Source organism: Micropterus salmoides, unplaced genomic scaffold, assembly GCF_014851395.1.
Source record: "Micropterus salmoides isolate LMB-PRFRI ecotype aquatic unplaced genomic scaffold, ASM1485139v1 Ms_hic_scaffold_7, whole genome shotgun sequence".
In the NCBI taxonomy this organism is placed as follows: Eukaryota; Metazoa; Chordata; class Actinopteri; order Centrarchiformes; family Centrarchidae; genus Micropterus; species Micropterus salmoides.
Window position 1 is genome coordinate 35,259,226 of NW_024044459.1, and position 27,221 is coordinate 35,286,446.

Below are 27,221 nucleotides of genomic sequence, written 5' to 3' on the forward strand. Positions count from 1 at the left end.
TACTTTTTATATTTATTTTCACATTGATTTGTTCATTTATTTCTTTATTTCTTTATTCCCATATATTTTTACAATTATTTTTATAATTTTATTTAAAAAAATGTAATTTATTTTATAAAAACAAAAATAAAGTAGGTTTACATAATTAAAAAAACATAAGAAACACGGCCTCAGTACTAAAACAGCAAAAAACAGCAAGAAAAAGCATGGCAGACATACCTGATAATGGTATCATTAATGACAGCATCAACATGAATGGCAATAACTACTTAAACGACAATGCCAGTAAGGAGGGCAAAGCTATTCAGAGAAAATACACCTTGCTCATTAATCTAAATGTTTCCTTTCAGAAATGGAAGATGACGTCGATGTCCTCGTTTTGGACAACGGCTCCGGCGTGTTCAAGGCCGGTTTTGCCCGAGATGACGCCCCCCGCGCCGTCTTCCCGTCCATTGTCGGACGCCCCAAACACCAGGTACAGACACCATGCATGAACGTCACCTGCGTCTCATGACTCTTAAATCGAACACAAGGATAAATGCAGTGTAACATGTGACTGTAAAGGTGTGTTTCTGTATGTGTGCAGGCTGTGATGGTGGGAATGGGACAGAAGGACAGCTACGTGGGAGACGAAGCCCAGAGCAAGAGAAGCATCCTGAAGCTGAAGTATCCCATCGAGCACGGCATCGTCACCAACTGGGACGACATGGAGAAGGTGAAGACATTATTTAACACATTACTACACGTTTACACACCAGGATCTCAAACATCTATTTTAATCAGAAAACAGACTGAAATTTTAATCTGTCAAAGTGTAGTAACAAATTGGTAATTGGTAACAAACCAAGAACTTGTCAGAAGGTTGCAGTACCATAGTGTAGGAGTACTTAGAGTTGTCATGGAGTATGACATGTGTTTTATTTCTTCCCAAATTCTGTGATTTCTATCAGAAACGTTTTACAGAGGAGACACGCCACTTACAAAATTCTCAATGCAACTCTACAGGGAAAGCCCATAAAGCCAAAGATGTCAGTTATCCCATCCCTCCTGTGAGAAAGCCAATCGTCTGCTTTTAACAGCCATGGCGGGAAACATACTTCAGCCAATCGCGTGGTTCCACTGACTTAAGAGTCTTCTACACATGCATTACTACTATCGGGCAAAATAGTAGTAAAACCAGTAAAACCGGTGTGTTTTAAACCTTCTTTTACCCTCATTCAATAGGTTATTACCATTGTTGTTTACTTATCATTTCTTTCCATGGATCTTCTGCAGGACAGCCTCCATATGCTGCTGTCATGGGCAACACTCCTTGTTTACAAAGTTTGACCGGAAGTATCTTTTTCAGAACCCAAAGAGAGTATCTGACCCCGCCCATACAGCAAATTCTACAACGAGCTCCTGTCATGCAGCTGGAGATGTGGTTGCACTTTTGAGAGTTTGTTAAAATGATGAGCTCTTGCGATGACAGTGTGTGTGTGTGTGTGTGTGTGTGTGAAATACCTCAGAGAGCAGAGGACAGAAGCTGTGTAAATGACACCAAATCAGTTTTTCTGTATTCATTTGGCTGAACTGCTGTGAAAAAAATGCTTATAAGGTTAGGGAAAGTCCTGATGTTTATAAATTGTATAGACATTTGGCAGATTCCAAATGCATTCCTTGTTTTCCTATTGATTACAGTTTTATTACCAAATCCCATGATTCCTGTGTTTTCCGCATCGCAGAAATCATAGGGCCCTGTATTTAAAGGTTTAGTGTGTAAAACTTAGCATCTAGTGTTGAGGTTGCGAATTGCAACCAACTGTCTAGTCCAGTTTACCCCCTGCCCTCTCCACTTTTCAAAGAGTGTAGGATAGCTACAGTGGCTGACACAGGAACAGTAGCCAGTCAAGAAATTAGGTTTCTTGAGGTAGATATATTAAGATATTATATTTAATTAATTATTTAATAGAAACCATATGTTATTGCGACTTGGCCACAGACAAATAACATGGAAAATGTCCCCCAGTAATAATATCTGGCCCGCGGTCAGAATATGGTGCTTAAATAATGCCTACAAAATAAAAGCGCAAGAAGCTTGTTTACTGCAATGATGCTTGGAGTTGAACTGAGCTTTTACTTTGGAAAATTTTGAACAACATTTAAAGAGTCTGTAGGCTTCTTGACACAGCTGAAAGAGCCATCAGAAAATGTGATTCCTCTAAATGTCCTCTGCCTGGAGATACTGGGGAAATGAAACAGCGTCCATAGGTTGATGGATGTGGATCAAACACGGGAACACACACACTGCAGGATATGCTGTAATGTGAGCATGTGAAACAGTCGCTTCATGATCAGTTTGTTGAAGAGGAAAAAAAAATTCAACCAACTTGGGATCAAACTTGCAACCTTCTAGATTAGAATCTTTTGTTTTACTGACTGAGCTAACCAAACACTGTAATGTGTAGTGTAAGTTTTATGTTTTATATTCTCACCCACCATCTAATGGTTGAAAAATTGCTCTAATTCAAAACTTATTTACCAAACCCTGTTCTATGTTAGTACTTCTTCTTCAAACGTATATATTCCACAGGGTGATGAACATCTACACTGCGGGAATTCTAAAAGAAGAAGAAGAACGTACTGACAAAACGTGCTCTTTAGAGCAGTTTGTCCATTTGGGCTACTGTAGAATCATGGCGGCGCAACATGGTGACTTTCATGTAAGAGGAGCTGTAGTGTATGTAGATAGAAATGGCTCATTCTAAGGTAATAAATACATAATGGTTTATTATGTATGGTCTTTATATACCACTGAAAACATAGTTGTGTATATCATATTGCCTTTCTGTCAATAGATCCTCAGAAATATTACACACTGGACCTTTAAATGTAGTCATTAAATAGCAGAGGAATCTGCATGTCTAAGTGAATGAAAACGCTAACTAAACAGGGAAAGTTCTTGGCAATTTATTATTTAAAATAACTATAGCTGTCAAACGGTAGCTGTCTATACCTGAGAAATAATCTCCCAGTATTTTGTAGAGGTGTAAAGTGTAGCGTTTAATCGGAATACTCAAGCAAAAGTACAAGCAGGCTACCTCAACACAGTCCTTGAGCAATGTCACGTTCCACCACTGAAAATATCCAAAAACTCTACACCAACCACACATGTATTTCCTGCATATATCAACCCCGCTACATTTGACAGTAGCTTTGACAGTTTTATCATTATTAAACTTAGTCATTGAACTATCCAGCTGTCCTGTGCTGCAGATTTGGCATCACACCTTCTACAACGAGCTCCGTGTTGCTCCTGAGGAGCATCCAGTCCTGCTGACCGAGGCTCCACTCAACCCCAAGGCCAACAGGGAGAAGATGATACAGGTGTGTGTTTGGAACAGATGCTCAAAATCTACACGTTTGTTTTGACCATGATCTTACTGCAGTGAGTTCATGGTTAAGAAGAAAATCAGGCACAAACACATTCACAACCATGTAGGTGCTGCTTCAACTCCTTAGCTTCTCTAGACAGACATTTACATTTAACAGATGCTTTTATCCAAAGTGACTTATTGCTATACATGTCAGAGGTTGCACGCCTCTGGAACAACTAGGGATTAAGTGCCTTGCCCAGGGACACATTGGAAGCTGGGTCACAGGGGGGGATTTGAACCCGGGTCTCTCACAACAAAGGCAGGCATCTTATCCATTGCGCCATTCAACGCAATTTTCTTGGTCAGAATTCCCACTTGTAATACAGCTCCAAAATGAAAACGAGAGGAAAACAAGGAACAGGGTTTTTGTTGTGTCTTCAGATGTTATGGCTTCCACATTGACATGTCATCTTTCTCTTTGTTCCAGATCATGTTTGAGACCTTCAACAGTCCTGCCATGTATGTGGCCATCCAGGCCGTCCTGTCTCTGTACGCCTCCGGTCGTACCACAGGTGAGAAGTTAAGCACGACCGCAACATCTCTCTGAGTCTTAAAAACATTGAAATGGTCACAAACTGGCTTTTGACAGACTTGAAAAATGACTTTTATGTATTTCCTAAGAAGTTCTGTTTTCTTAAATGTTCAGTGTGTAATATTTCTGAGGATCTATTGACAGAAATGCAATATAAGATCCATAACTATGTAAGGTATAAAGACCTTATATAATTAACCATATGTTTTTATTACCTTCGAATGAGACATTTATATGTACATAACTGCAGGCACCCCCTTCCATGGACGTCGCCAAGTTGCATTGTCATGTTTCTATAGTAGTTGAAAACAGACAAACATCACTACATTCTTCTTGTTCTACTACTAGAATTCAGGCAGTGCAGACACTCATCACTATGTTGAATATGTATGTTATAAGAAAAAGAAGTAGTACTAATACACTGCAGGGGTCTGCAAATAAGTTTTGAATCAGAGCAATATTTTCAACCATTAGATGGTGGATGAGAATGTATGCCATAATATTACCTTGCTTTGACATGTATCTTGGTTAGCACAGGGTTCATGGCCAAAGGATAGTGGGTTTAAATCCACTTTGGGACAAGTTCGTTTATTTTTTCTCTCTGCAACAAATGGATTCTGCATACGCACTATTAGGCCAAAGCAAAGCTGTCAAAGTGAGCATGTACACTGAACTTATAACAAGTTCCTGTTTCATGGCGAGTCGTCAATTTTTAGATGCCACCACACGGACACGTCCTTCCACAAAAACTCACACATAGCACAATTTCTAATAAGGTGAAATGTCTGGCTGCACAGAAAAAGAGTGTTGTCGAAAACCTGGGTGTCCTGTTTGACTCTGAGTTGAGTCATTTAAGAAACATTGACAGAGTTTGACCCTAACTCTCCTTGGAAGACTAGCATGGTTTCTAATGTACCATTTACAGATGTACCCCAAAGAAATATTAATAGCCTGACACTGCTACAAAATGTGGCAGCAAGAGTTTTAACAAAAACTGGAATGAGAGAACACATCAATCCAGTTTTAGCTTCTCTGCACTGGCTTCCTGTAGCATGTATAATTGATTTTAAAGTTCTTTTACTTGTTTTTAAAGCTTTTCATGGTTTACACCTTCTTATCGATTCAACCTAATATCTGGTTATATTCCAAATCGCTCTCTCAGGTCCTCTGGTGCCTGTCTGCTTAATGTACCAAGAAGTATTCAGGCCGTAATTATGATAATAACTTTCTTTTTTCACATACAATCATACAGAGTACAACACATGCCAAATATGTTCTGTGCATTTAACCCATCATAATTAAGAGCAGTTAACGCTCTGTATGACTGTGCTGGACTTGAACCGGTGACCCTTAAGTTCCCAAACCATGTTCCCACTGAGCTACTGGCCTTGATGTTGAACCATGATCAGAATGACCACAGAGGGGTCGTGCTTTTTGTCTTGCAGGTATTGTGATGGACTCCGGTGACGGTGTCAGCCACGCTGTGCCCATCTACGAGGGTAACGCTCTGCCTCACGCCATCCTCCGTCTGGACCTGGCTGGAAGAGATCTGACTGACTATCTGATGAAGATCCTCACTGAGAGAGGCTACAGCTTCACCTCTGGTGGTACGAAACTGACCTTTAACAATTAGTATAGGCCCAATTATTATCTGGAACTTCTACTTTTTAAACAAGGGTGACTTTGTAAGAGATTCTGCTCCTGAATGGCTGCAGGCTTTTCAACTTCCTAAAAATGTTTCTTTAGTGTCCATTTTGTAACGCAAATATTTCAAAACTCCAGCTGAGCGTGAGATCGTGCTTGACATTAAGGAGAAGCTCTGCTACGTGGCTCTGGACTTCGAGCAGGAGATGCAGACGGCAGCTTCCTCTTCCACCCTGGAGAAGAGCTACGAGCTTCCTGACGGACAGGTCATCACCATCGGCAACGAGAGGTTCCGCTGCCCCGAGACGCTCTTCCAGCCTTCATTCATCAGTGAGTAACAAGTGTTAATGGTATCACTAAAGCAAATAATTCAAACTGACAAGCACTTTTAAAAGGACTGTACAGAGATTCTGAGCTCTTCTCAGTCGGTGTCTGCTGCCTGCAAACACTAAAGGCTTGTTTCATCTGTGTGTTCAGGAATGGAGGCAGCTGGCATCCACGAGATGACCTACAACAGCATCATGAAGTGCGACGTGGACATCCGTAAGGACCTGTACGCCAACACTGTGCTGTCCGGCGGCACCACCATGTACCCCGGCATCGCTGACCGCATGCAGAAGGAGATCACCGCTCTGGCCCCACCCACCATGAAAATAAAGGCACAGCTTTATATTTTTTTTCATGAAGGACAAATTGAATCCCATTTTTCAGGAAGAGGGTTTGATAAAACTCATATGTCTCCTGACCTGGTGCGCACGCCACTTCCCAAGCAACGGATTTAAAGCCTTTCTGAATAAACAAACACCCGTTTGATTGATTTTCACTGAAGTGCGCAAAAAAATAATTAAAGATCTTTTGCAGCCACACAAAAAGAACCAGATTAAGGATAATAAATACAAACAGAGATATCTGTTTCTGTAAAAGAACGCCTCAAATATGTTGGACAGTTTAATCAGGAATCATATTAATTAATATTTGTATGCATTGCAATTTAATTTCATAAATAAGGTGAACAGGAGAACACATTACATTTAAATTGATGCCGTCTTCAGTGCGTCAGTCGAGCAAATAGGAGAGCATAGTTTCATGTATTGTTATCACATGTTCGTTACCTTTTCGAGCCAAACGCTGTGCGCCAGCGTTTGGATGTGATGCGCTGCTTGTGAAAACACAGTATGGGAATATAACACTATTTTATTGTCATTTACAACAAGTCATAATTCTTTTAACTCATTGGCAGCCTCGTTAAGTGAGTGGACTGTTTGTGTAGCCTAAATAAATGTTTAAACAGAAGTGTGTCTTTTCAAACTGGGGAATCCATATTAGTTCCTGGGTCATCCTGTCTTGCGTGTGTGTGTGTCCCTCCAGCCAGCGATGCCACTAATCAAGAGGGATGTCCCTTCCTGCAGATCGGTTATGAAGGGGTGGAGCTCCGGTGCCCCCTTTCCTCCGGAGTTGCGTGAAAGTGCGTTTTTTACCCAGCAAACAACATGCTTCAGCTTCAACAAAACGAACGTCAATTAATATTAATGCGCTCCAAGTGGACACATTTTTCTGGGGAAACTGATCTGCAGACCTTCAGAGAAGGCAGAGACAGAGACTGAATATTCACATTAAAGCCACAGTATCAATCACTTCATCTTCATATTTTTTTAATAACTTAATTAAAAACCTAACTTGAATAGAATTCAAATGTAAAATGTAATTGGGTTTGAAATGATAACATTTCCTGACCATGTGTTTGGTAAACTGATATCAAACAATTGCTTATTTATATATATAAAGTCAAAACATGCTATGAAACAGATTCTTTGCAGTTTTAATTTTATTCACTTTTCTATCCCTGATATGCCAGCTAGAACTAAACTCTGCTGTAGCTAATGCTACAGAGTTTTCATGTTTTTTCATCCTTGTAATAAACTAAAACCTGTTTTTGAAAGAAATCCTCACACAATACACTTCAAATCCAGACTCCAACGAAGGTTGAGGTCAAGGGAAACTGGACTTGGTAGAAGTAACTAGAAGACGTTTCGTCCCTCATCCAAGGGACTTCTTCAGTTCGACCTCAACCTTCGTTGGATGACTATGACCTGGATGACTGAGAATCTTCACAGACTTAAAATCCAGAAATATTCACTTGAGGCTTTTATTGTTTATTCTGAGCATCACCAATTCCTGTCTCACTTGTTTTCTTACTTCACCTCCAGATCATCGCTCCCCCAGAGAGACCGTACTCTGTCTGGATCGGTGGCTCCATCCTGGGCTCCCTCTCCACTTTCCAGCAGAGGTGGATCAGCAAGCAGGAGTACGATGAGTCCGGCCCCTACATTGTCCATCGAAAGTGCTTCTAGAAAGCCCCACGTCATCATCGTCCTCTGCACCAGCAGGGACGTTAATATGCTTTTCAACTGTTTGTCAAACAAGAAATGAGCATCTCTGAACTTGTTCCTCTGCCCACAGCTTTCACTGCTTCTGGTGATAAACTACTGATAGTAAAGATGTCTATGAAGATTCTCAGTCATCCAGGTCATAGTTATCCAATGAAGGTTAAAGTCAAGGGCAACTGGACTTGGTTGAAGATACTGGAAGACGTTTTGTCCCTCATCCAAAGGACTTCTTCAATTCTGACTGACTGGTAGGGAACCGGAAATTGAAATCACTACATGAACTGGATGCACGTATGACACTGAGTATGAAAGCGATTGAAGGACACTGATCCGGATAAATGTTACCGAATCAACCTAAATTGGATTAAAAATTATTGTCTTATTGTCCCTTCCCTCCCACCTCCCCTCCTCCACCCGAGCGGGAAAACAACTTGCAGCTGGCCTTCCTATCTTCTCCTGCGCACTGGTTTATCTCTCCTCAAGGACAAGGCCAATGAACTGAACTATTTTTTTTAACAACATAGTCAGTCTGAAGCCTCATACTTCACAAACACAGACTCATTATCTTACTCACACCCCATCCCTCTCGAACTGACTGCCTCGAAACTGCCCTCTTTATTTCTCTTCCTCACATGTCACCTCAGAAAATCCCACCATGTGACCACATGTAATGTGTGTTGTCTTGTGTATTATTATGTATTGTTATGTCATGTTTACTATGTTGCTGTCTGCATTAATTCTTTTCTGGAAAGCGAGTGGCGGCGCTGAATATAGCTGCGGCCCGGAGGCTTGCTCCAATAGAAACAAATTTCACTGTGTACTTGTGCATGTGTGACAATAAAGCTACCCTCCTACCTACCTACCGGAGCTATTTAACCTCAGTGAGGTCGTTTGTTCGTTAGTATTCCTGGCTGTTGTAATGACAGTCGTTACAGTCGTGCCCAAGAAAAACCCATTTTGAACTTCATAAAGTCAGAACATGCTGCAGGCTGGTGACCTGAATTATATTATGTAAGTGTTCCTGTTATTTTGTCTTTCAGTCGATGTTAAAATGCTCTGCGCCTCTTGTGTGTATGTTTGCAGTGTTGTGTCCAGCAGGTGGAGCTCCAACGTCAGCTTCAGCTTCACTAACTGTTGTAGGTCTGTTAGTATTTGACTACATTGATATTGTACTGTGATCCTTACTGTGTCCACCACATACTGGTATTATAACCATGTTTACTTGCCAGTTCACTCTCTCTCTTTCTCTCCACTGTCTCACCCAGACTCTCAGCCACCCAAATATTTTCCAGTTTGTGTCAAGTCCTCAGGTCTAACCAGGGAAACTGACTTATGTCTTGTGAAAACCTTAGATTCTGATTGCAAAACACATTCAAAATATATATTTATAGCAAGTGACCATAATATAAGCAGGATAATGCCCTTCGAGGTTTCCATAATCAGGAGTTAATAACTGCGCGTTGGACAGTTCTGTCCTCCCCTTCATCCATTAATTACTTGTAATGGACACCTCATCGGGTTTTATCCCTTACATGTCTCATATGTCAGTGTTGTATTAATCACTGATCAGCCATAACATTATGACCACCTGCTGGTCACAGTGTAGGATTCCCTTATGCAGACATTGTAGGATCCAAGATAAAGCAGACTCCTTCTCCTTGTTTCAGGGTTTCCTAATCAAAACCTGGTGCTGCGTCTTCAAATGCTGTCCTTTCATCACTTCCCAGGAAACTCAACAAACGTAACCTATTGGCCTCAGGTGAAGATACCAATGATGGTCGTTCAGTCTTGGCCACAGGTAGTCCTAACGACGCAACCAGGAACACTAACGAACCAGCAGTATCGATGACCCGGGCCAACGACCCCACTGAGGTTAAATAGCTGAGTTTCCCTGCCAGTCAGTCAGAACTGAAGAAGTCCTTTGGATGAGGGACGAAACGTCTTCCAGTATCTTCAACCAAGTCCAGTTGCCCTTGACTTTTACCGTCGTTGGATAACTATGACCTGGATGACTGAGAATCTTCATAGACATATACATATATATATCCTATTATTTTTCCATGAGCTCACTCTCTTATTATAACATTGCCCAGCTTATTTGGTAGCTTTGATAAATTTGGCGTTCAGGTTTCTATGTATTCGTCATGCTGCTGCCTCTGCTATTACTATTTTAGGCTCCTTTCTCATTAATTCAATTATAGTTCCACCTTTTCCCTGAACTGATTAGATTTTATACAAATAAACTGCATACGAAGGTGAAAAAAACACCTTTTGGCCAAGTTAAGCATTGAAAGTCTTTCTCAAAACTTGTCATGTATAAATGATTTAGGTTGATTCAAAGAATCTAAACATCACTTTGAATAAATACAACCCTGAGCTGACGGCAAACTGACAAACTACTGGTATGAAGACCAACAGTGTACCTGAACCACACCTTACCTGTTAACAGTGAAAACAAAAGTGTGCTTTAATTACAAATACTTTACAATAATTCACTTTCAGTCAAATTATATAATATGAGTTTAAACAAAAGGGGCTCAAAAACATATCTTGATCACACTCTGTTAAACTCATCCTGTCTCTGCTTCATCACACGAGGGCAACAGCACATTCAGCTTAAATATGCAATCACGCAAACCGTATTTGCATATAACAGAAGCACACACACCAATACAGTATGCGTGTTAACCATGAACAACAAACACACAAATGCATATGAGTGACTGTATGACAGAAAACGGTGTGGTGAGGGCGTGGTCTTGAAAAAAAAACATTCTCAGTAGGTCATCTTTTATGTTCTTAGGTTTAACCCAGCAGCTGTTTTCCAGTTAAATTAGTTGCTTTTCCCCGGCTGCACCATGTTGGAACGACACTATTGCCTGATCTCTCGGCAGAATGTCTGGAAACAAATGTAAGTCATTAGTGAGGTAGCAGGAGGTCAGAACTGCTGCTGCATTTAGTCTCAAACACTGTGAATGTGATGTGACAGGAGAAAGATCCAGAAACCATGATGATAGGTCCTTTCAAGCAACAGCAAAGATTAACAATGATCATGAGACCTCATCAACACTTACACAAAGACAAACAGGATGTTTACTATCAGCTAAATCAACAAGTATGAGCTGTAAAAAGCTTGTGTTCTTGTTATTTTGTCCACCCCCTTTATGATCACGTGTCACCTTTCAGTTGATGGCTGGTTCCTGTTAAAATTATTTACACCGCTCTTGTATGATTGCTTCGTTGTGTTAATGCTTGTATCATTTGAAATATGTCATCGGTAGACCAACAGGAATTGTGTATTGTGTTTTCAGTGATAGAGAGTTTAAATTGTATTTCTGTAATAAAGAGACATCCTGCACTCATCACAGCAAAGTGACAAGACTTTTAAATCTTCCTCTGCTCAGTCTGTCAAGGTTTCATTAGAAATGTGTTTGAATTCTTCAGAAGATCTGATGAAATATGTTATCATGTCATCATTTTAAATATGAGGAAGAACCTGACATGTTGTTATTCAGGCCACACCACTTCAGATATTTAAGGATTAAATACAAAGAAAACAAAAGGAGTTGAAGTCCACATCAAAGAAATAAGTATGTTGGAAAATAGTTTGGGGTCTAAATTCATTTCACATTATTATGGTATTACCTATATGTTGCGTTCAAAAATCACATTTTAAAATTTAAGAAACTTTCTGAAATATTTAGAAACAGCTGATCATGTGATCCTGTTCTGACGTCTTGCTTGTTTTGTTTTTTTTCTTGAACCTTCTTTACTTTCACTTTAAGCATTGGTGTGAAGACTGCAATACTTTCAGCAGGTGAGTGAACTCAACTAAAACTTCATATATTTAATATATATATGTAGACTGACAGAAAGAAATATGCTCTGAACTGTGACTTCAGGAATGTGCTACATGTGTTGAACTGAATATTTTCTTTACTGTTAACTGACACGATAAGTCCAGGTGATAATCTTTATAGAGTACTTCATAGAGTACAAAATCCCCCATATAAAATGTTTCACTGAGACAGCAAACTAATGCAGCAACATCATAAAACGATCAGGTTTAAAAAGAGAACAGATAAAAACAAGAAGTTCAATGAAAACTTTAAACTTGAGTGACATTGACTCAGCGGTCATGATTTACTCTGGAAATGCTGTGTGCCTTTTAGTTTTCAGCCTCTAGTACAGACAACAGACTTTTGCCCAAGGAGCTCAGCGTGTGCGGTACTAAGAGGTCAGTTACATAGCAGGAAGAGAGAACAAGAAAAGCCTTAACAGTATCAGTGAAATCTTAATATCTGTCCTAAAACATAACTTTTACAAGAACATTTTTTGTCTTTGTATGTTTTACTTTAATTTCAGTTTATAGCCTACATGTTTTATATACACCTATCAGCCATTACATTATGACCACTGACCAGATCCGGCGTCAGACTGAGCTCAGCAGGGGGGCATTTATTTTCAGTGGGTATATCGTATAGGCTTAGATATTATTGCTACTGTCTTTCTGGAAGTGATTAGCCTGAAGTGATGCAAACCGACTCCTCCTAAACCGACTCTGCGCACCTCTTTAGGCTATTATAAACAAATTTAACAGCACATGTAGTTTAACTGCTATCTCACTAACATGAGAGACACAAGCGTTTACTAGGCCTACTTAGTATAATAAAATATTAACGACTCTAAACGGTCATAAACTATATATAGCCTACTTACAATCATCATGACCATTGATTTACCCCACAAACAATACTATAGCCTTTGAAAGCATTTTTTGAAGGTGCATGTGCTTGCTTTGTTGTGATGTGCACTGCCGCCAGGAATCTCCTGCTAACTCAAACTCATTTCATGCACGTACCGAAGTGCAAGTTCGTTGGGAGGGTGAAAGTAGGGGGGTTTCCTCACAGAGCCACACTAAATTTTATGTTAACTTTAATATGTTTTTTACTAATTAACTGTAAATGTATATTTTTATTGCTCATTGAAATGTAAATTAGACAATTTTATTATTTTGTAAATTATCATAATTATGTTTGGGAGGGCATAAAATACTTTTGGGAGGGCAATGCCCCCTAATAGCCCCCCATAACGCCGACTCCGACACTGACAGGTGAAGTGAATAACTACCCATATAAGTGAGTGGGCTGTATTAGGCAGCAAGCGAACATTTTTTCCTGTAAGATCATGTGTCTTCGAAACAGGAAAAATGGGCAAGCATAATGATTTCAGCGGCTTTGACAAGGGCCAGACTGTGATGGTTAGACTGCTGGGTCAGAGCATCTCCAAAACTGCAGCTCTTCCGTGCAAATCTCATCACACAACTTACAGGATTTAAAGGATCTGCTGCTAACCACCAGATACCACAGCACACCTTCAGAGGTCTAGTGGAGTCTATGCCTCGATAGGTGAGGGCTCTTTTGGCAGCAAAAAGGGGACCTATCCAATATTAGACAGGTGTTCATACTATCATGGCTGATGGGTGTAAGTTCTCCATTTTAGGGAAGCTTTACAAAGGAAAAGTTAGTCCAGTTTATCCACAATCACAGAGTCGGATGTTTAGTTACGGAATTAATGTGGAAAGTTGCTTAATGTATTTTTTAAATTAGACTTTTATTTAGATTTCTTTCTGACATCCAGCTGAGTTTCCAGCAGAGACACTTTGACATCTGCATCATCTGGTGAGTCCAGTCAGACTTTATAATTTGCAATCAAAGTATAAGACAACACTTTTTTGTTTTGTGTACTGACATTCAGCTAAAGTTTTATGTTGTTTACATCCACAAGCAGGAGGAATAGTGTAGGAATTGTAGTCCTCTCAATAGCTTGTCCCTCTGAATTGTACAGGACAATCATTTGTTAGATATACATATACAGGCAAGTAAACTACAATGAATGTTTTCAAAATGCAAATACAAAACTAACAGTTTATACGGTGTTTCAAGAGTTATTTCCTACACATCCAGCCGTTACAGTGAAACATAATCATTCATCAACGATACAGATTAGTGCAGTGCATCTGCAAAACAGAATTTTTATAGCACTTGGTTTTACAGCTGTAAAACCCAACCAACCAAAACTCTATGGTTTTTGTCATCACCACTGATCCCTTACACATACAGCTACATGTAGTGCTTAGTTTAAAATATCATATTTTTGCAATTTGGCTGATTGTTGACTCCTCAGGTTAATTAATGTTCCAGTAAGGTGGATTCATTTCTAAAATAAGCTGCTGAACAAGTTGGCAATCTTCTTTTAGGAAGTGACTAGGCTAGTGAAGGTAATATAGTAACGTAACAAGTAATGTAAATAGTTACTTTTAATATGCAGTAATGAGTAAAGTAATATTGCTTTTTTTTAATAAGTAAAAGGTAACTTGTTACAGTTCTGCAGTAACTTGCCCAATGCTTTTGGAGCCACACACTAAATCCAAAAGCAATTGAGCATTAAACTCTTAATTTCCTGCATTCTGGAGACATTTTCTGCACCAGTTAATAGAGTAAATGTCTTTATTTCTATGAATGGCAGCACAAAATTCAGGTGGCGGGTGACAATTCAAAATATAGTGGAATATAATGCAGTAATCAGTAGCTTTTTGTTGCTTACGTAACTTTCTTGGACAATGCACATTTGTTTCTTCTATATTTAAATTGCATTGCATGTTTTCTTCTTGTGCAAATAAGATTCTTGTTCCAAGCTATTTTTCAGAATATATTTAACCAATTTCAAAAAGTTTCAAAAAGTGATGGGGACATCAATGGTAACAGATTTGTAACATTTCATGTATGTGACTGGCACACCAACCCGGTCTCACTCCCAAGTCGTCACATATGGACGCTTGGTCAAGAGCCATAATCGTCAGTTTGTGACGCACTAGGGATCCCTTTGACGTCATAGTTCGACGTATTGAGGGAAGCCCTGTTGTGTCAGTTTTTGATGGTAAAGGCAAGTATGATATTTAAGAGAAAAGACGAAGTAAGGAGGTGATTGGGGTGGATAGAGGGCCAGAACCCGGACCTTGAAGCAGGAGAACAGGGTTTGTGTCCCGTGCGAAACAAAACATTAAATGTTTTTATTTAGGCGAGTGAGGTAAATTGACATTAACGTTAGTTAACTTAAGTCTTAATTGACATACATAGCTATTTTAACCCAAACCATGATCTTTTCCTAACCTTAACCAAGTAGTTTTGTTGCCTAAACCCAACCAAGTACTTTCTGTGCCTAAACCTAACGAAACTGCAACGTTTCACGACTTTAATTATGCGCGTTTCAACATGGCAATGTATCGAAACGTTACGTTTTATCTTGAAAGTGTAACCGGATATTGCATATTTATTGTTGCTAAGCGTTGGTAACTTGACTGTGGATCCCTAAACTTCAATAATTGATGCAAAAGGGCTACCCAAGTCTTTAAAAAGCGACGACAAAGGGCCTTGACCATGCGTCAGACATTTGACGAGTAGGGAGTGAGACGGTCTTTCTTTACTGCAGAGTCAATTACAACCGAAACATTTTTGTGTTTTTTTTATATATATATATAATTTTTTTGTTAACTGATTACATCAACTCTAATTTTAGTCAATATTTTACAAATATAATTGTAATGAAATTCAAAAGTGGCCTTTTGTGATAACAGCTGGTGGCGTAAAAGCAGTTTACAGATACTCTGTCTGCCTGCAGATAGGGCCAACATCTACACTGCAGTATCTGCGGTTGATTGTGACAACTGTTCACCATTTATTCTCTGCCAATTATTTACTATTTGAAAAATACATAGTCAGCACCAATCTGAAAATGGATGTGATGTTACTTGTTTGATCATTTAACCAAGAGATAGACCCAACACTGTATCAAATTTAATATACCTAAATCAAAACAAATTAAAGAGGGGGAAAAAAGTGAAATAAGATACAAGGTGTTATACGTACTTCCTTCTTGTGAATGTATTTACTGACATAATTAAATTAAACATATATGTTATACATATTTACTTTATTTACATAGCATACTTAAAACAACCAAGTTTGACTAAGGTGCTTTGCATGTAAAATAGCTAATAGAAAGACACAGTAATTACAAGGTAAAAGTATAGCAAAATAACATTACACAGTATATCATACAATACATGATATAGAGGATATATTAGTTTGTGTTAACTTAGCCCTGAAAAAAACTGTAGAAAATGTTTTATAAATCACATGCTATGTATCTGACAAGTTGGTTTTCATTTAATTGAAACTAAATAAATAAAAGTTCACTCAACATGATTGCCCAATTAGTGCTTATTATTATTATTTATTAAGGACACATTCTCTGGCTGCCAAAATGTCACTGTTGATGAACACCTGTGAACTGAGTTTTAAACAAAACAGTCCTACAAGGAGGAAGAGAGAAAACGAGGCGTGGGATGTTTAAGGAGGCAGGAGCTATTCAGGGTTTGTTGTGGGAGAGACCTGAACTCCATGTTGCTCATTAATCTAAATGTTTCCTTTCAGAAATGGAAGACGAGATTGCTGCCCTCGTTGTTGATATTGGCTCTGGCATGTGCAAGGCTGGTTTCGCCGGAGATGACGTCCCCTGCGCCGTCCTACCGGTCATCTTTGGCCAAACCAGACACCAGGTACTGACACCACCATGAACGCCACCTGCATCTCATGACACTAACATATAACACACAGATAAATATAGTGTAATATCTGACTTTAAAGGGGTGTGTGTGTGTGTGTGTGTGCACGTGCAGTTTACAGTGGGAATTGGACCGAAGAACGGATACATGGGAAATGAGGCCCAGAACAAGAGAGGCATCCTGACCCTGGAGTACCCCATCGAGCACGGCATCGTCACCAACTGGGACAACATGGAGAAGGTGAAGACATTAATACAGGTTTAACTAAGTTTACACACCTGGAGCTCAAATCGAGAAAGCAGCCTGAGAGCTGTGACTTTGATCTGTTGTAGTAACAAATTGTCAAGAACTTCTAAAAAGGTTGCAGCACCACTGTATATTTTTTCACCAATTCATTTTCATTTAAATTTCTCAAACTTTTGTTTGATGTTAAAACTTTATCAAATTCTATCATCAGAAAGTGTGTAATCATGTGGTGGATGAAATAAAGATCAAGATTCCATAAAAAATGTTTAAAAAATGTAATGTCAATCAGTTTGATCATGCAAATATGCACATAGAAATATTCAAATCTAGCAATGTGTAATTATTTATGTTTGGTTTTGGAACCCAAAAGGAATATCTGACTCCACCCATACAGCAAAAGTCTACAAAAATTCAATCACTACCTATACTTGTCAGTAATCAATGCCCTATTGTTGGTCAGAACTGCATCATTAAGCAAAAACTAAAATAAATAGTTAAATAAAATAGGTGTGTAATGAGGTGCTTGCATTCCTCTGATTTTGTGTGTATCATCTTAAATCCATGTAAACACTTTTTTCTATCACTACCAGGAGAGGTTAAAAGGAGAAGGCTGTGGATTATTCCTAATGTAAAGTTAGTTAGCTAAATATAACGCTACCTGCTACTAAATGTATTATAACCCTACTGTTCTTGACCTGCAAGCAGTTATGATATGGGTCCAAGCCTCCTGGATGCTGCACAAGCTGACCCTGGCGCCCTGCAGACAACGAGGGAGATGAGACCGCGGGCCTGAGTTTTGTGTTGAAGATATAAAATTAATGTATAATGTATGTATTTGATCGCCGCCTAGTGGCCGATTGCCACCAAATTTCATACAGGTCCTCGAGGAAGTAATGTACCAAGTTTGGCTTGAATGTGACTAACCTCTCCGCAAAGATAATCAACTATTTCCTGTTTAGAAAGCCATGTACAAGAACTTACATGTGTAACTCACGCATTTTTTTATACATATCCAAATGAGGACCACCAAATTTCGTCAGTATGGTGTTGAACGGAGGTGCCACTTCGGAGGAGTTAATTAAAATTGCTTTTTCATTTTTCACAATTTTGTGAAAATAAATGTCATCACATAGAGGTGAATCCTATACCATATGATCCGGCAGCATCCCCCAAACACGTAGATATGAGGTTTATGAATGTGCGATATGCTGTGCAGTAATTATGAGGCAAAATGTAATTTGGTTGAAAATGCCATACGGATGAATAGGAATTTCCCACGCTGTTCAAGCTTCCATTATAGCTAGGCAAATTTTTCTTTGATGGTCTTTGGTTCAAAGTTTGGTGTAGATCGACATCCCAAACCTATGATAGTACTACGATGATTGATGACTATTTCCTGTTTATTTGCGATTAGCGTAACAATTGTTAGCTTATAATTTGTGCAATGTTTTGCGGATCCACATGACGTCCACTAACTTATCAGCTTCGTACAGAGATGGTGTTGTGAAACTGAAGAAAGATTTTGGCAGATTCCACGTTTTACAGTCAATTCCATTTTATTTTCAAATTCCGTGATTCCATAATTTTTTCCGCATCTTGGAAATCATAGGGCCCTAAATCAAACTTTTATCATTAAATGGCATAGGAATCTACATGTGTAAGTGAATGAAAATGTCTAACTAAAAAAGCTTGACACCAACCACACATGAATTGTCCTGCAAGTATTTTTATTCTTGCCACATTTTGACAGTAGCTTTGACAGCTGTCCTTTGCTGCAGTTTTTGCATCACACCTTCTACAATGAGCTCCGTGTTGCTCCTGAGGAGCATCCACTCTTGCTGACCGAGCCTCCACTCAACCCCAAGGACAACAAGGCGAAGATGACACAGGTGTGTTTGTAACAAATGCTCAAAATCTACACTTTTATTTTGATCTCTGATCTTACTGCAGTGAGTGTATATGGATCAGAAGAAAATCAGGCACAAACACAGTGTTGTGCAGGTGCAGCTTTAACTCCAATTAGCTTCTCTATACAGAGATAGAAACTAATGTGCAATTTATTTCCAGATGTTTTTGAAAATCTATTTTCTTGGTGAGAATTTTTACTTGTAATACAGCTGCACTATGAAAAAGCGAGCTAAACAAGCTACAGGGGTTTTGTTGTGTCTTCAGATGTTGTGGCTTCCACGGTGACGCGTCATCTTTCTTTTTGGTCCAGATCATGTTTGAAACCTTCAACTGTCCTGCCATGTATGTGGCCATCCAGGCCGTCCTGTCACTGTACGCCTCCGGTCGTACCACAGGTGAGAAGTCAAACATGACCACAAACATTTCTCTGAGCTGTAATGTCTTAAAACATTGAAATTGTCACAAACTGGCTTTTGACAGACTTCTTGCCCAAAAATTACTTGTATTTCCTAAGAAGTCGCATTTTTCTCAGTATGTAGTGGCCATTAGAAGAACTGCAGCTGAACACATTTCAGTGTTTATAATAATTAAAGCTGCAAGCAGCATTGGACGAGGCCCTTACACTGTCAAGAAGTGACACGCTGTTTAGTGAAAACTCACAAGCTTCACACCATAACATCATCAATGTGTTATGGCTCTTCTGAGAAAGTTTTGAGGTGGGTGTAGTGGAGTAGTTCATGACAGCTTAAAACTTGACACATCCTTTTACTGTTAGGAGGCGCTATCACTTTTAGTTAATAGGTGCTTTCGAGATGAGTGCAGCTAAGTTCATAGTCAAATTATAGTTGTCAGCAACTACAGGGGCGGGGCATAAAAACACTGCCGTTAAGGTGGACATATTATACTTAATGTAGAGTGCTTGAGCTTAGGTGTTTCCCACTTGAACATGTCAAATTTGCCACAGATTTGAGCATGTACATCAAAGTTATAACAATAACTGTTTCATGGCTAGTCACTGATTTTCGATGCAAAGCCATGGACACATCCATCAACAAAAAACACATATAGCACAACTTCTGCACAGCAAAAATCCATCGGATTAATTCTTCTAGGAGAATTGCTTGTCTTCCATTAAACACCGGATGAGTGAAAATCTCCTGAAACTGAATGAGAACAAGACAGAAATTCTCATAGTTGGAGCTAATAGTAAAAAATAAATTATTTCTTATAGATTAATATATCTGGCTGGGTGTCCTGATTGGCTCTGATTGGGATTTTAAATGACATTTTAAGTGTTACAAAGGTCCCATTTTCTTGTAAGAGTTTGCCAAGTTGTCATAGGTTATTTGTTATTATAATAATTATTATTTATTTTTCAGGATTGGACTATTGCAATGCAGTATTTACTGATAAAAAATATATATTAATAGGCTGCCACTAATACAAAATGTCATCATTTGAGTTTTAGCTTATCTGTAGCATTTAGAAGTTGATCTTAAAATTCATGGTTTAGCACCTTCTTATCTATCTGACCTTTTTATCTGATTATATTCCAACTCGCTCTCTCAAGTCCTCTGGTGCTGGACTACTTTCATGCTTTTACACTTTTATCTATGTATTTATTTGATTTTATAGCCCTTTTTGCAGTTTTAATACATTTTTTTTTGTGCATGCTATAACCTATGCTGTATTTATTTGTTACTCGTTTAAGCACTGGACAGTAACTATTCACTCAAGTACCAATTAGAGGTATGTGTACTTGCACTTGATCATTCTTTTCATGCCATTAATCCATAATGAAAAAAGTAACGGCAGTCTGATACAAAATAGTTTTACTTCAATCAACTACAACAGTAAAATTCTGCTTTTACATTTATGCATGAGTAACAATAATCTAATGACATAAAATGGTCATTCTGCATTGAGTACTTTTACTTTTAATACTGTAGGTACATTTTGCTGATTTAACTTACATACTTTACTTTTGAAAGTAACATTTTCAATGCAGTGCAGTTCTTTTACTTGTAACATTATTTTTACAGTGAGGTATTAGTACTTTTAATTGGCCTCAGTAAAGGATCTGAATACTTTATCCACCACTGTGTTTAAGTGCTTGTAAATGTAAAGCACTTTGAGCTGTATTTCATATTGTAGGAGAAGTTGGGTAAAGTACGGAACCTGTAAATCATCAAAAATGACCATTCAATACAAAATGGCCAACTACCTGTTCTACTACCTGCAGCGCATCGCTCTGTGAAACAGAGTGGGTTTTCTGACCACTTGTCCCATACAAGTCATTATCCACATTACACCATATTATTTTTGTAATTTACAATGGTTTGTTTAAAAATGCACCACTTTATTATCCCGGGTTGTTTGTGTTTGCATTATGTTACAGTCCACAGCCAAGCATATGATAGGTTAAAGTAAACACACAATCATAACATGGGTTGAAAATTTAAACATAGTTTAATTGTATTCCTGTGTTAATACTTACAATTATTTGTTCTCATGTTCAGTTCCACCATGCGGGACAATTGTTTGGGGAGGGTCCCGCCTAAGCATTTCCTGTTTTATAGTAAGAGGGTAGTCATGAATGACATCACCAGGCCAAATCAAGTAGAGGTTTTTTTTTTACTTTACTTTTTAATTTTTTCTAATTAAATATGTATAAATCCCTGACTTGTTTGAGTAAATGAGAGAGGATTTAACTGATATCCAAGTTCCAAATGTAAAGTGATTTCTTTGTAGTAAAGTGATGGAGTAGATCAACCTGCACAGGAATGGGATGGGCTGTAGCAGTTTGGGTGTGAATTTAACACCTATATAAACAGTGGGATTTGTGGGGGAAATAGGTAGAGTCCGACCATTATGGGATTTATAAGTCATACCGAATACTATATTTGAGGATTTTAAAATCCGATATGCTGAGATATTGTCCGATATACGTTTTAATATGGTTCTCGCAAGTTTCATGCTCAGGCCCTAATAATGATAATAAATTATTTTTTAAATACACAATTATATACAGCACAACGCAGGCCAAATTAGTTCTCTGCATTTAACCCATCATATTATGGGGAATGGGTTACTTAACAACCACTATGCAAACGCATGGTTTAACTCCTCAGGCCAAGACTCAGCAGTTTACCTACATCAGAAGTACAAATGACACCACCAGGTGTCCTTTCATCACTTAAAGGTTCAGTGTGTAATATTTTTGAGGATCTTTCCACAGAAATGCAATATAAGATCCATGACTGTTTTCAGTGGTGTATAAAGATCTCACATAATAAACCATTATGTTTTTATTACCTTAGAATGAGACATTTCTATCTACATAAACACGGGGCCCCCCCTTCTATGGATGTCGCCACATTGCATAATCATGTTTCTACGGTAGCTAAAAAACTGATAAACAGCGCTACAGCACGCATTTCATCACTGTGTTCTTGCATCAACATGTTGTTCAGTTAGCTCAGTTGGTAAAGACTTGCATCCCAAGGGTTCATTGTTTGATCCCACCTTGGGATAATGTTTTTTTTTTTTTTCTCTCTCTTCAACAAATGGATTCTGCAGCAAATGTTTCTCAGATCACAGTATGGGCTGCACTGTTCTTGTTTCGGTGTTTGATCCCCATCCATCAACCTACGAATATCACATTTTCTGACTGCTCTTTCAGAGGGGTGTTAAGCAGGCTGCAAACTCTAACCCTAACCCACTAAAGCTGTCCAGTGGCAGGTTGGACCGATGGTTGCAAATCATAACCCTCACCACTAAATGCCACTAAATTTTACACACTGAACACAAATGTTCACTTTTGGCCTCAGGTGAAGATGCTGGTGATGATCATTCAGACTTTTCCTCTAGTGTCTTCAACATTACTGACCATGATCAGAATGACCACAGAGTCCTTTCCTTTTTTTGTAATTGGGTGGTTTTTGTCTTGCAGGTATTGTGATGGACTCCGGTGACGGTGTCAGCCACACTGTGCCCATCTACGAGGGTAACGCTCTGCAACACGCCATCCTTCGTCTGGACCTGGCTGGCAGAGATCTGACCGAATATCTGATGAGAATCCTCACTGAGAGAGGCTACAGCTTCACCACCACCGGTACGAGTTTTACCTAAAACAAACAGTATAGGCCCAACTTATAATCTGGAGCATCTACTTTTCAAACAAGGGTAACCTTGTAAGAGATGAAGTTCCTGAATGGCTTCAGGCTGATCAAGTCTTAGAATATCTTACTTTTATCCATTTTGTAACTAAAATTTCAACTCTCACCAGCTGAGCGTGAGATCGTGCGTGACATTAAGGAGAAGCTCTGCTACGTGGCTCTGGACTTCGAGCAGGAGATGCAGACGGCAGCTTCCTCTTCCACCCTGGAGAAGAGCTACGAGCTTCCTGACGGACAGGTCATCACCATCGGCAACGAGAGGTTCCGCTGCCCCGAGACGCTCTTCCAGCCTTCATTCATCGGTGAGTAATGAGCGTTAACTGTATTTTTAAAGCAAATAATTCAAACACTGACAAGTGCTTTGACTGTACAGAGTTTCTGAGCTCTTGTAAGTAAGTGTTCTATGCTGCCATCAACATCGTTATTTATACTGCTTCAAAGCTGTCTCTTGTCTTGTGTGCTAAAGATATACATTAAAATTGAATCGAACACTAAATAGATTCTTGTTTCATCCGTGTGTTCAGGATTGGAGTCAGCTGGCATCCACGAGATGACCTACAACAGCATCATGAAGAGTGATGTCGACATCCGTAAGGACCTGTACGCCAACACTGTGCTGTCCGGCGGCACCACCATGTACCCCGGCATCACTGACCGCATGCAGAAGGAGATCACCGCTCTGGCCCCACCCACCATGAAAATCAAGGTACAGCTTTAGTTTTTTCATGAAGGACAAATTGAGTATAATTTTTCAGGAAAAGAGTTGATAAAATTATTTGTCTCCTGACCTGGTCTTTATATGTTCTAGAGCTCCAAGTGGACACATTTTTTAGGGAAACTTCTGAACATTAGGGGTGGCTGTGGCTCAGGAGGTAGAGCAGATTGCCCGTTCGGAGTTCAATCCCCTTGGGCAAGATCCTGAACCAATTACCAAATATATTTGGTTTTATAACTTATCTAAAACGGTAGATTAAATAGAATTCAGATGTAAAATGTAATTGGGTTTAAAATGAACACATTTCCTGATCTTGGGGGATATCAAATCTGTCAGGTCTCAAGTCAAAACATTCTATGAAACAGATTCAAACCCCGATACGTCTGCTAAAACTACTAAGGCTACAGAGTTTTCATGGTTTTTTCACCCTCATAATAAAACAAAACCTGTTTTTTTGCATGAAATCTTCATAAGATACACATCAAATCCAGAAATATTAATTTAAGGCTTTTGTTGCTCATTCTGAGGATCACCTCTTCCTGTCTCATAAGTTTTCTTTTCTCACCTCCAGACCATCGCTCCCCCAGAGAGACAGTACTCCGTCTGGATCGGCGGCTCCATCCTGGCCTCCCTCTCGACTTTCCAGCAGATTTGGATCAGCAAGCAGGAGTACGATGAGTGTGGCCCCTACATTGTCCATCGAAAGTGCTTCTAGAAAGCCCCACGTCATCATCGTCCTCTGCACCAGCAGGGGCATTAATATGCTGGGCATCAACCAAGAAATGTGTCTGGTTTATCTTGTGAACGGACTATCAGATCTGAGATGCCACATACAAGATGAATCAAGAGACAGAAACTCAGCAACTCACTGAACCTACAACATCTCTGAACATGGTTCTTTGCTTTCACTGCTTCTGGAGATAAACTACTGATTGTAAAACAAACAGTAATATCACTGAACATATTTTTTCTACTCTTCTTTCTACCTCTAATAATCTCAATGCAATAAATTTCATGTTAATATTCAGCTTCTCTGCTCATCTGTTCAGTCGATAGTCTCTCAGAGTCAAACTGTATAATTTCTTTATGGGAGTGCATTAGAACCTTCTCTAATGTCATCAATTGCTGCATGAGTTTTAAAATTTTAAATGCCTTTGGGTGTTGTGTTCATTGTTCCAGATTTTTTTTTTTCCACACATAGATGCAAATGATGCAACAAAATGCTGTACATGAAAGCACATAATCATGCACACAGGAGTGGAATTTGCACTTCTAGACTTTCAGTTTGACTTGAACACTAAAATCTCTCCAGTCTTCTGTTGATTTAAAAAAACAAGCAAACAAAAAACTGGATCACTTATTTGTGCAGTTGAGCGTCATCAGAAACGGGGAGCATTTAACAGATTTCCTTTCCTTTCTTTCATCTTTGAGGCTACAAAGAGGCCACTCTCCTTGGTGGGTATTTATACCTGCAAAAAAGTACATCTAACTCCATTTATTTTTGTTTAATCATATTCTCCTAAAATCTGTTATATTTTATGGAAATTCCAAACATATTGGGTGTAACCCTGGACTCAGGGAGACTTATGTGTGATGTGGCACTGAATCTGTGTAAACGTAACAGTTCTCTGTGTTATCCAGACTTCGGGAACATGGTGTCTTTGTGGGATGATATGATTGACCCTAAAGCTGGATAATTAACAGGCTCACTCAGCTCTCCTCACTCATTCGAGCATACATGTATACGGTGTGTGTTGCGTGTTGCTGTGAGTCCTTCTGCAGAAGACTTGAATAAAATTTTTTGCCTGAGTTGTTTGTTTGAAAACTTGAATTGTCATCACAAACCTTCACCAGCACTGACTGTAGTAAGTAACTAAATATGCATTTACTTTAAAACAGGACAAACACAGCTTCCACAACGACCACTGAGTCAACACATTAAAAGAAGAGAAGAAAAACACATTATGAACTTCATAAAGTCAGAACAGGCTGCAGGCTGGTGACCTGAATTATATAATGTAAGTGTTCCTGTTATTTTGTCCACCCCCTGTACAATCAGAATCACTATTTCAGTCGATGTTAAAATGCTCTGCGCCTCTTGTGTGTATGTTTGCAGTGTTGTGTCCAGCAGGTGGAGCTCCAACGTCAGCTTCAGCTTCACTAACTGTAGTAGGTCTGTTAGTATTTGACTACATTGATATTGTACTGTGATCCTTACTGTGTCCACCACATACTGGTATTATAACCATGTTTACTTGCCAGTTCATCACAGGGCAATGCTTCAAGACAAACAATTTCACTCCCGTAGTTCGCTCTCTCTCTTTCTTTCTACTGTCTCACCCAGACTCTCAGGTACCGAAAGTTGGCACAGATTGATTTTACTTGAATCAGTACTCGGTGGTACCGATGTAATTCGGTCAGCACCCTGAAAATTACAGATTTTAGTACCCAACCCTACTGACCTGCATTTGGTTTTGTTTGTCACGCTTAATGACCACATGGTATCTTTCTCCACAGTCAGTGTACTTTCATATAGATATCTCATCACACTCCTGTGAATCTCCTCCAGTTGAATCAGAAAGAATGTGAACTTTTCAGCATCCTTCCTAAAGCCTTTCTTGATTAGGTTGAAACGTCTCCTCTTTTGTAAATCTGCCAACGGGAAGACATGTGGTCCTGGAGCCAGAAGACTGATGCATTTCACCATCTCCTCATGAACCTCTTCATGGGACAAACTATTGTCAAACAGACCAGGAGCTGATATATTACTCAGATGCAGGCAGCACGGTGGTGCAGTGGTTGGCACTGTCACCTCACAGCAAGAAGGTTGTGGGTTCATTTTGTGTGGAGTTTGCATGTTCTCTCCGTGGGTTCTCTCCGGGTGCTCCGGCTTCCTCCCGCCATCCAAAGACATGCAGTCTAGGTTAATTGGCAACCGTAAATTGTCCTTAGGTGTCAGCGTGCGTGGTTGTTCGTCTATGTGTATGGTAGTTTTGTTGTATGAATTTGTCTTCTTGGCAAGATGCAAATGTTGGTGTTTGTGCAGCAGAGTGGTTTGTCTTTGAGATTGCTAGCATAACATTAGATACCATCAAATCAAAGATCGCCAAAGGATTCAATGAGCTGAGAAATATCTCCCGTTGCCAAGTTGTATCTAAAGTTGTCCTATTTACTAAAGTAGTGATATAGTTTCCATTGCATAAGGATGGGATGGGAAACTGAGTTATGTCTTTAGACCCTGATTCTGATTGCAAAACACATTCAAAATATATATTTATAGCAAGTGACCATATTATAAGCAGGATAATGCCCTTCGAGGTTTCCATAATCAGGAGTTAATAACTGCACGTTGGACAGTTCTGTCCTCCCCTTCATCCATTAATTACCTCATCGGGTTTTATCCCTTACATGTCTCATATGTCAGTGTTGTATTAATCACTGATCAGCCATAACATTCTGATGGTCACATCATAATGTTACAGCTATAACATCTGCAGCGGACTCCTTCTCCTTGTTTCATGGTTTCCTGATCAGAACCTGGTGCTGCGTCTTTAAATGCATCACAGCTC

The 27,221-nt window shown here is 39.2% G+C and overlaps 2 protein-coding genes across 2 annotated transcripts in view; both read left to right on the forward strand.

Annotated features, from left to right (window-relative positions):
• The first annotated feature begins 349 nt into the window (after positions 1-349).
• LOC119892335 (actin, cytoplasmic-like) lies at positions 350-7,943 on the forward strand. Its single transcript, XM_038704535.1, has 8 exons — positions 350-475; positions 587-715; positions 3,256-3,366; positions 3,844-3,928; positions 5,394-5,555; positions 5,731-5,922; positions 6,070-6,251; positions 7,800-7,943. The coding sequence occupies exons 1-8, from the start codon at positions 353-355 to the stop codon at positions 7,941-7,943; spliced, it is 1,128 nt and encodes a 375-aa protein (XP_038560463.1). The 5' UTR covers positions 350-352.
• Positions 7,944-16,474: 8,531 nt separating this feature from the next.
• Positions 16,475-27,221, forward strand: part of LOC119891582 (actin-3-like) — a 45,448-nt gene continuing 34,701 nt past the window's right edge. Inside the window, exons 1-7 of the mRNA XM_038703348.1 lie at positions 16,475-16,599; positions 16,720-16,845; positions 18,630-18,740; positions 19,070-19,154; positions 22,712-22,873; positions 23,048-23,239; positions 23,462-23,643. Of these exons, the coding sequence (XP_038559276.1) occupies positions 16,477-16,599; positions 16,720-16,845; positions 18,630-18,740; positions 19,070-19,154; positions 22,712-22,873; positions 23,048-23,239; positions 23,462-23,643 (981 nt within the window). The 5' untranslated portion in view covers positions 16,475-16,476. The remainder of the gene's footprint in view (positions 16,600-16,719; positions 16,846-18,629; positions 18,741-19,069; positions 19,155-22,711; positions 22,874-23,047; positions 23,240-23,461; positions 23,644-27,221) is intronic.

Coding starts and splice junctions, on each gene's coding strand:
- LOC119892335 (XM_038704535.1), top strand. CDS start 353: ATGGAAGATGACGTCGATGTCCTCGTTTTGGACAACGGCTCCGGCGTG. Junction 3,367..3,843: donor ACAGGGAGAAGATGATACAG/GTGTGTGTTTGG, acceptor TCTTTGTTCCAG/ATCATGTTTGAGACCTTCAA. Junction 3,929..5,393: donor CGCCTCCGGTCGTACCACAG/GTGAGAAGTTAA, acceptor TTTGTCTTGCAG/GTATTGTGATGGACTCCGGT.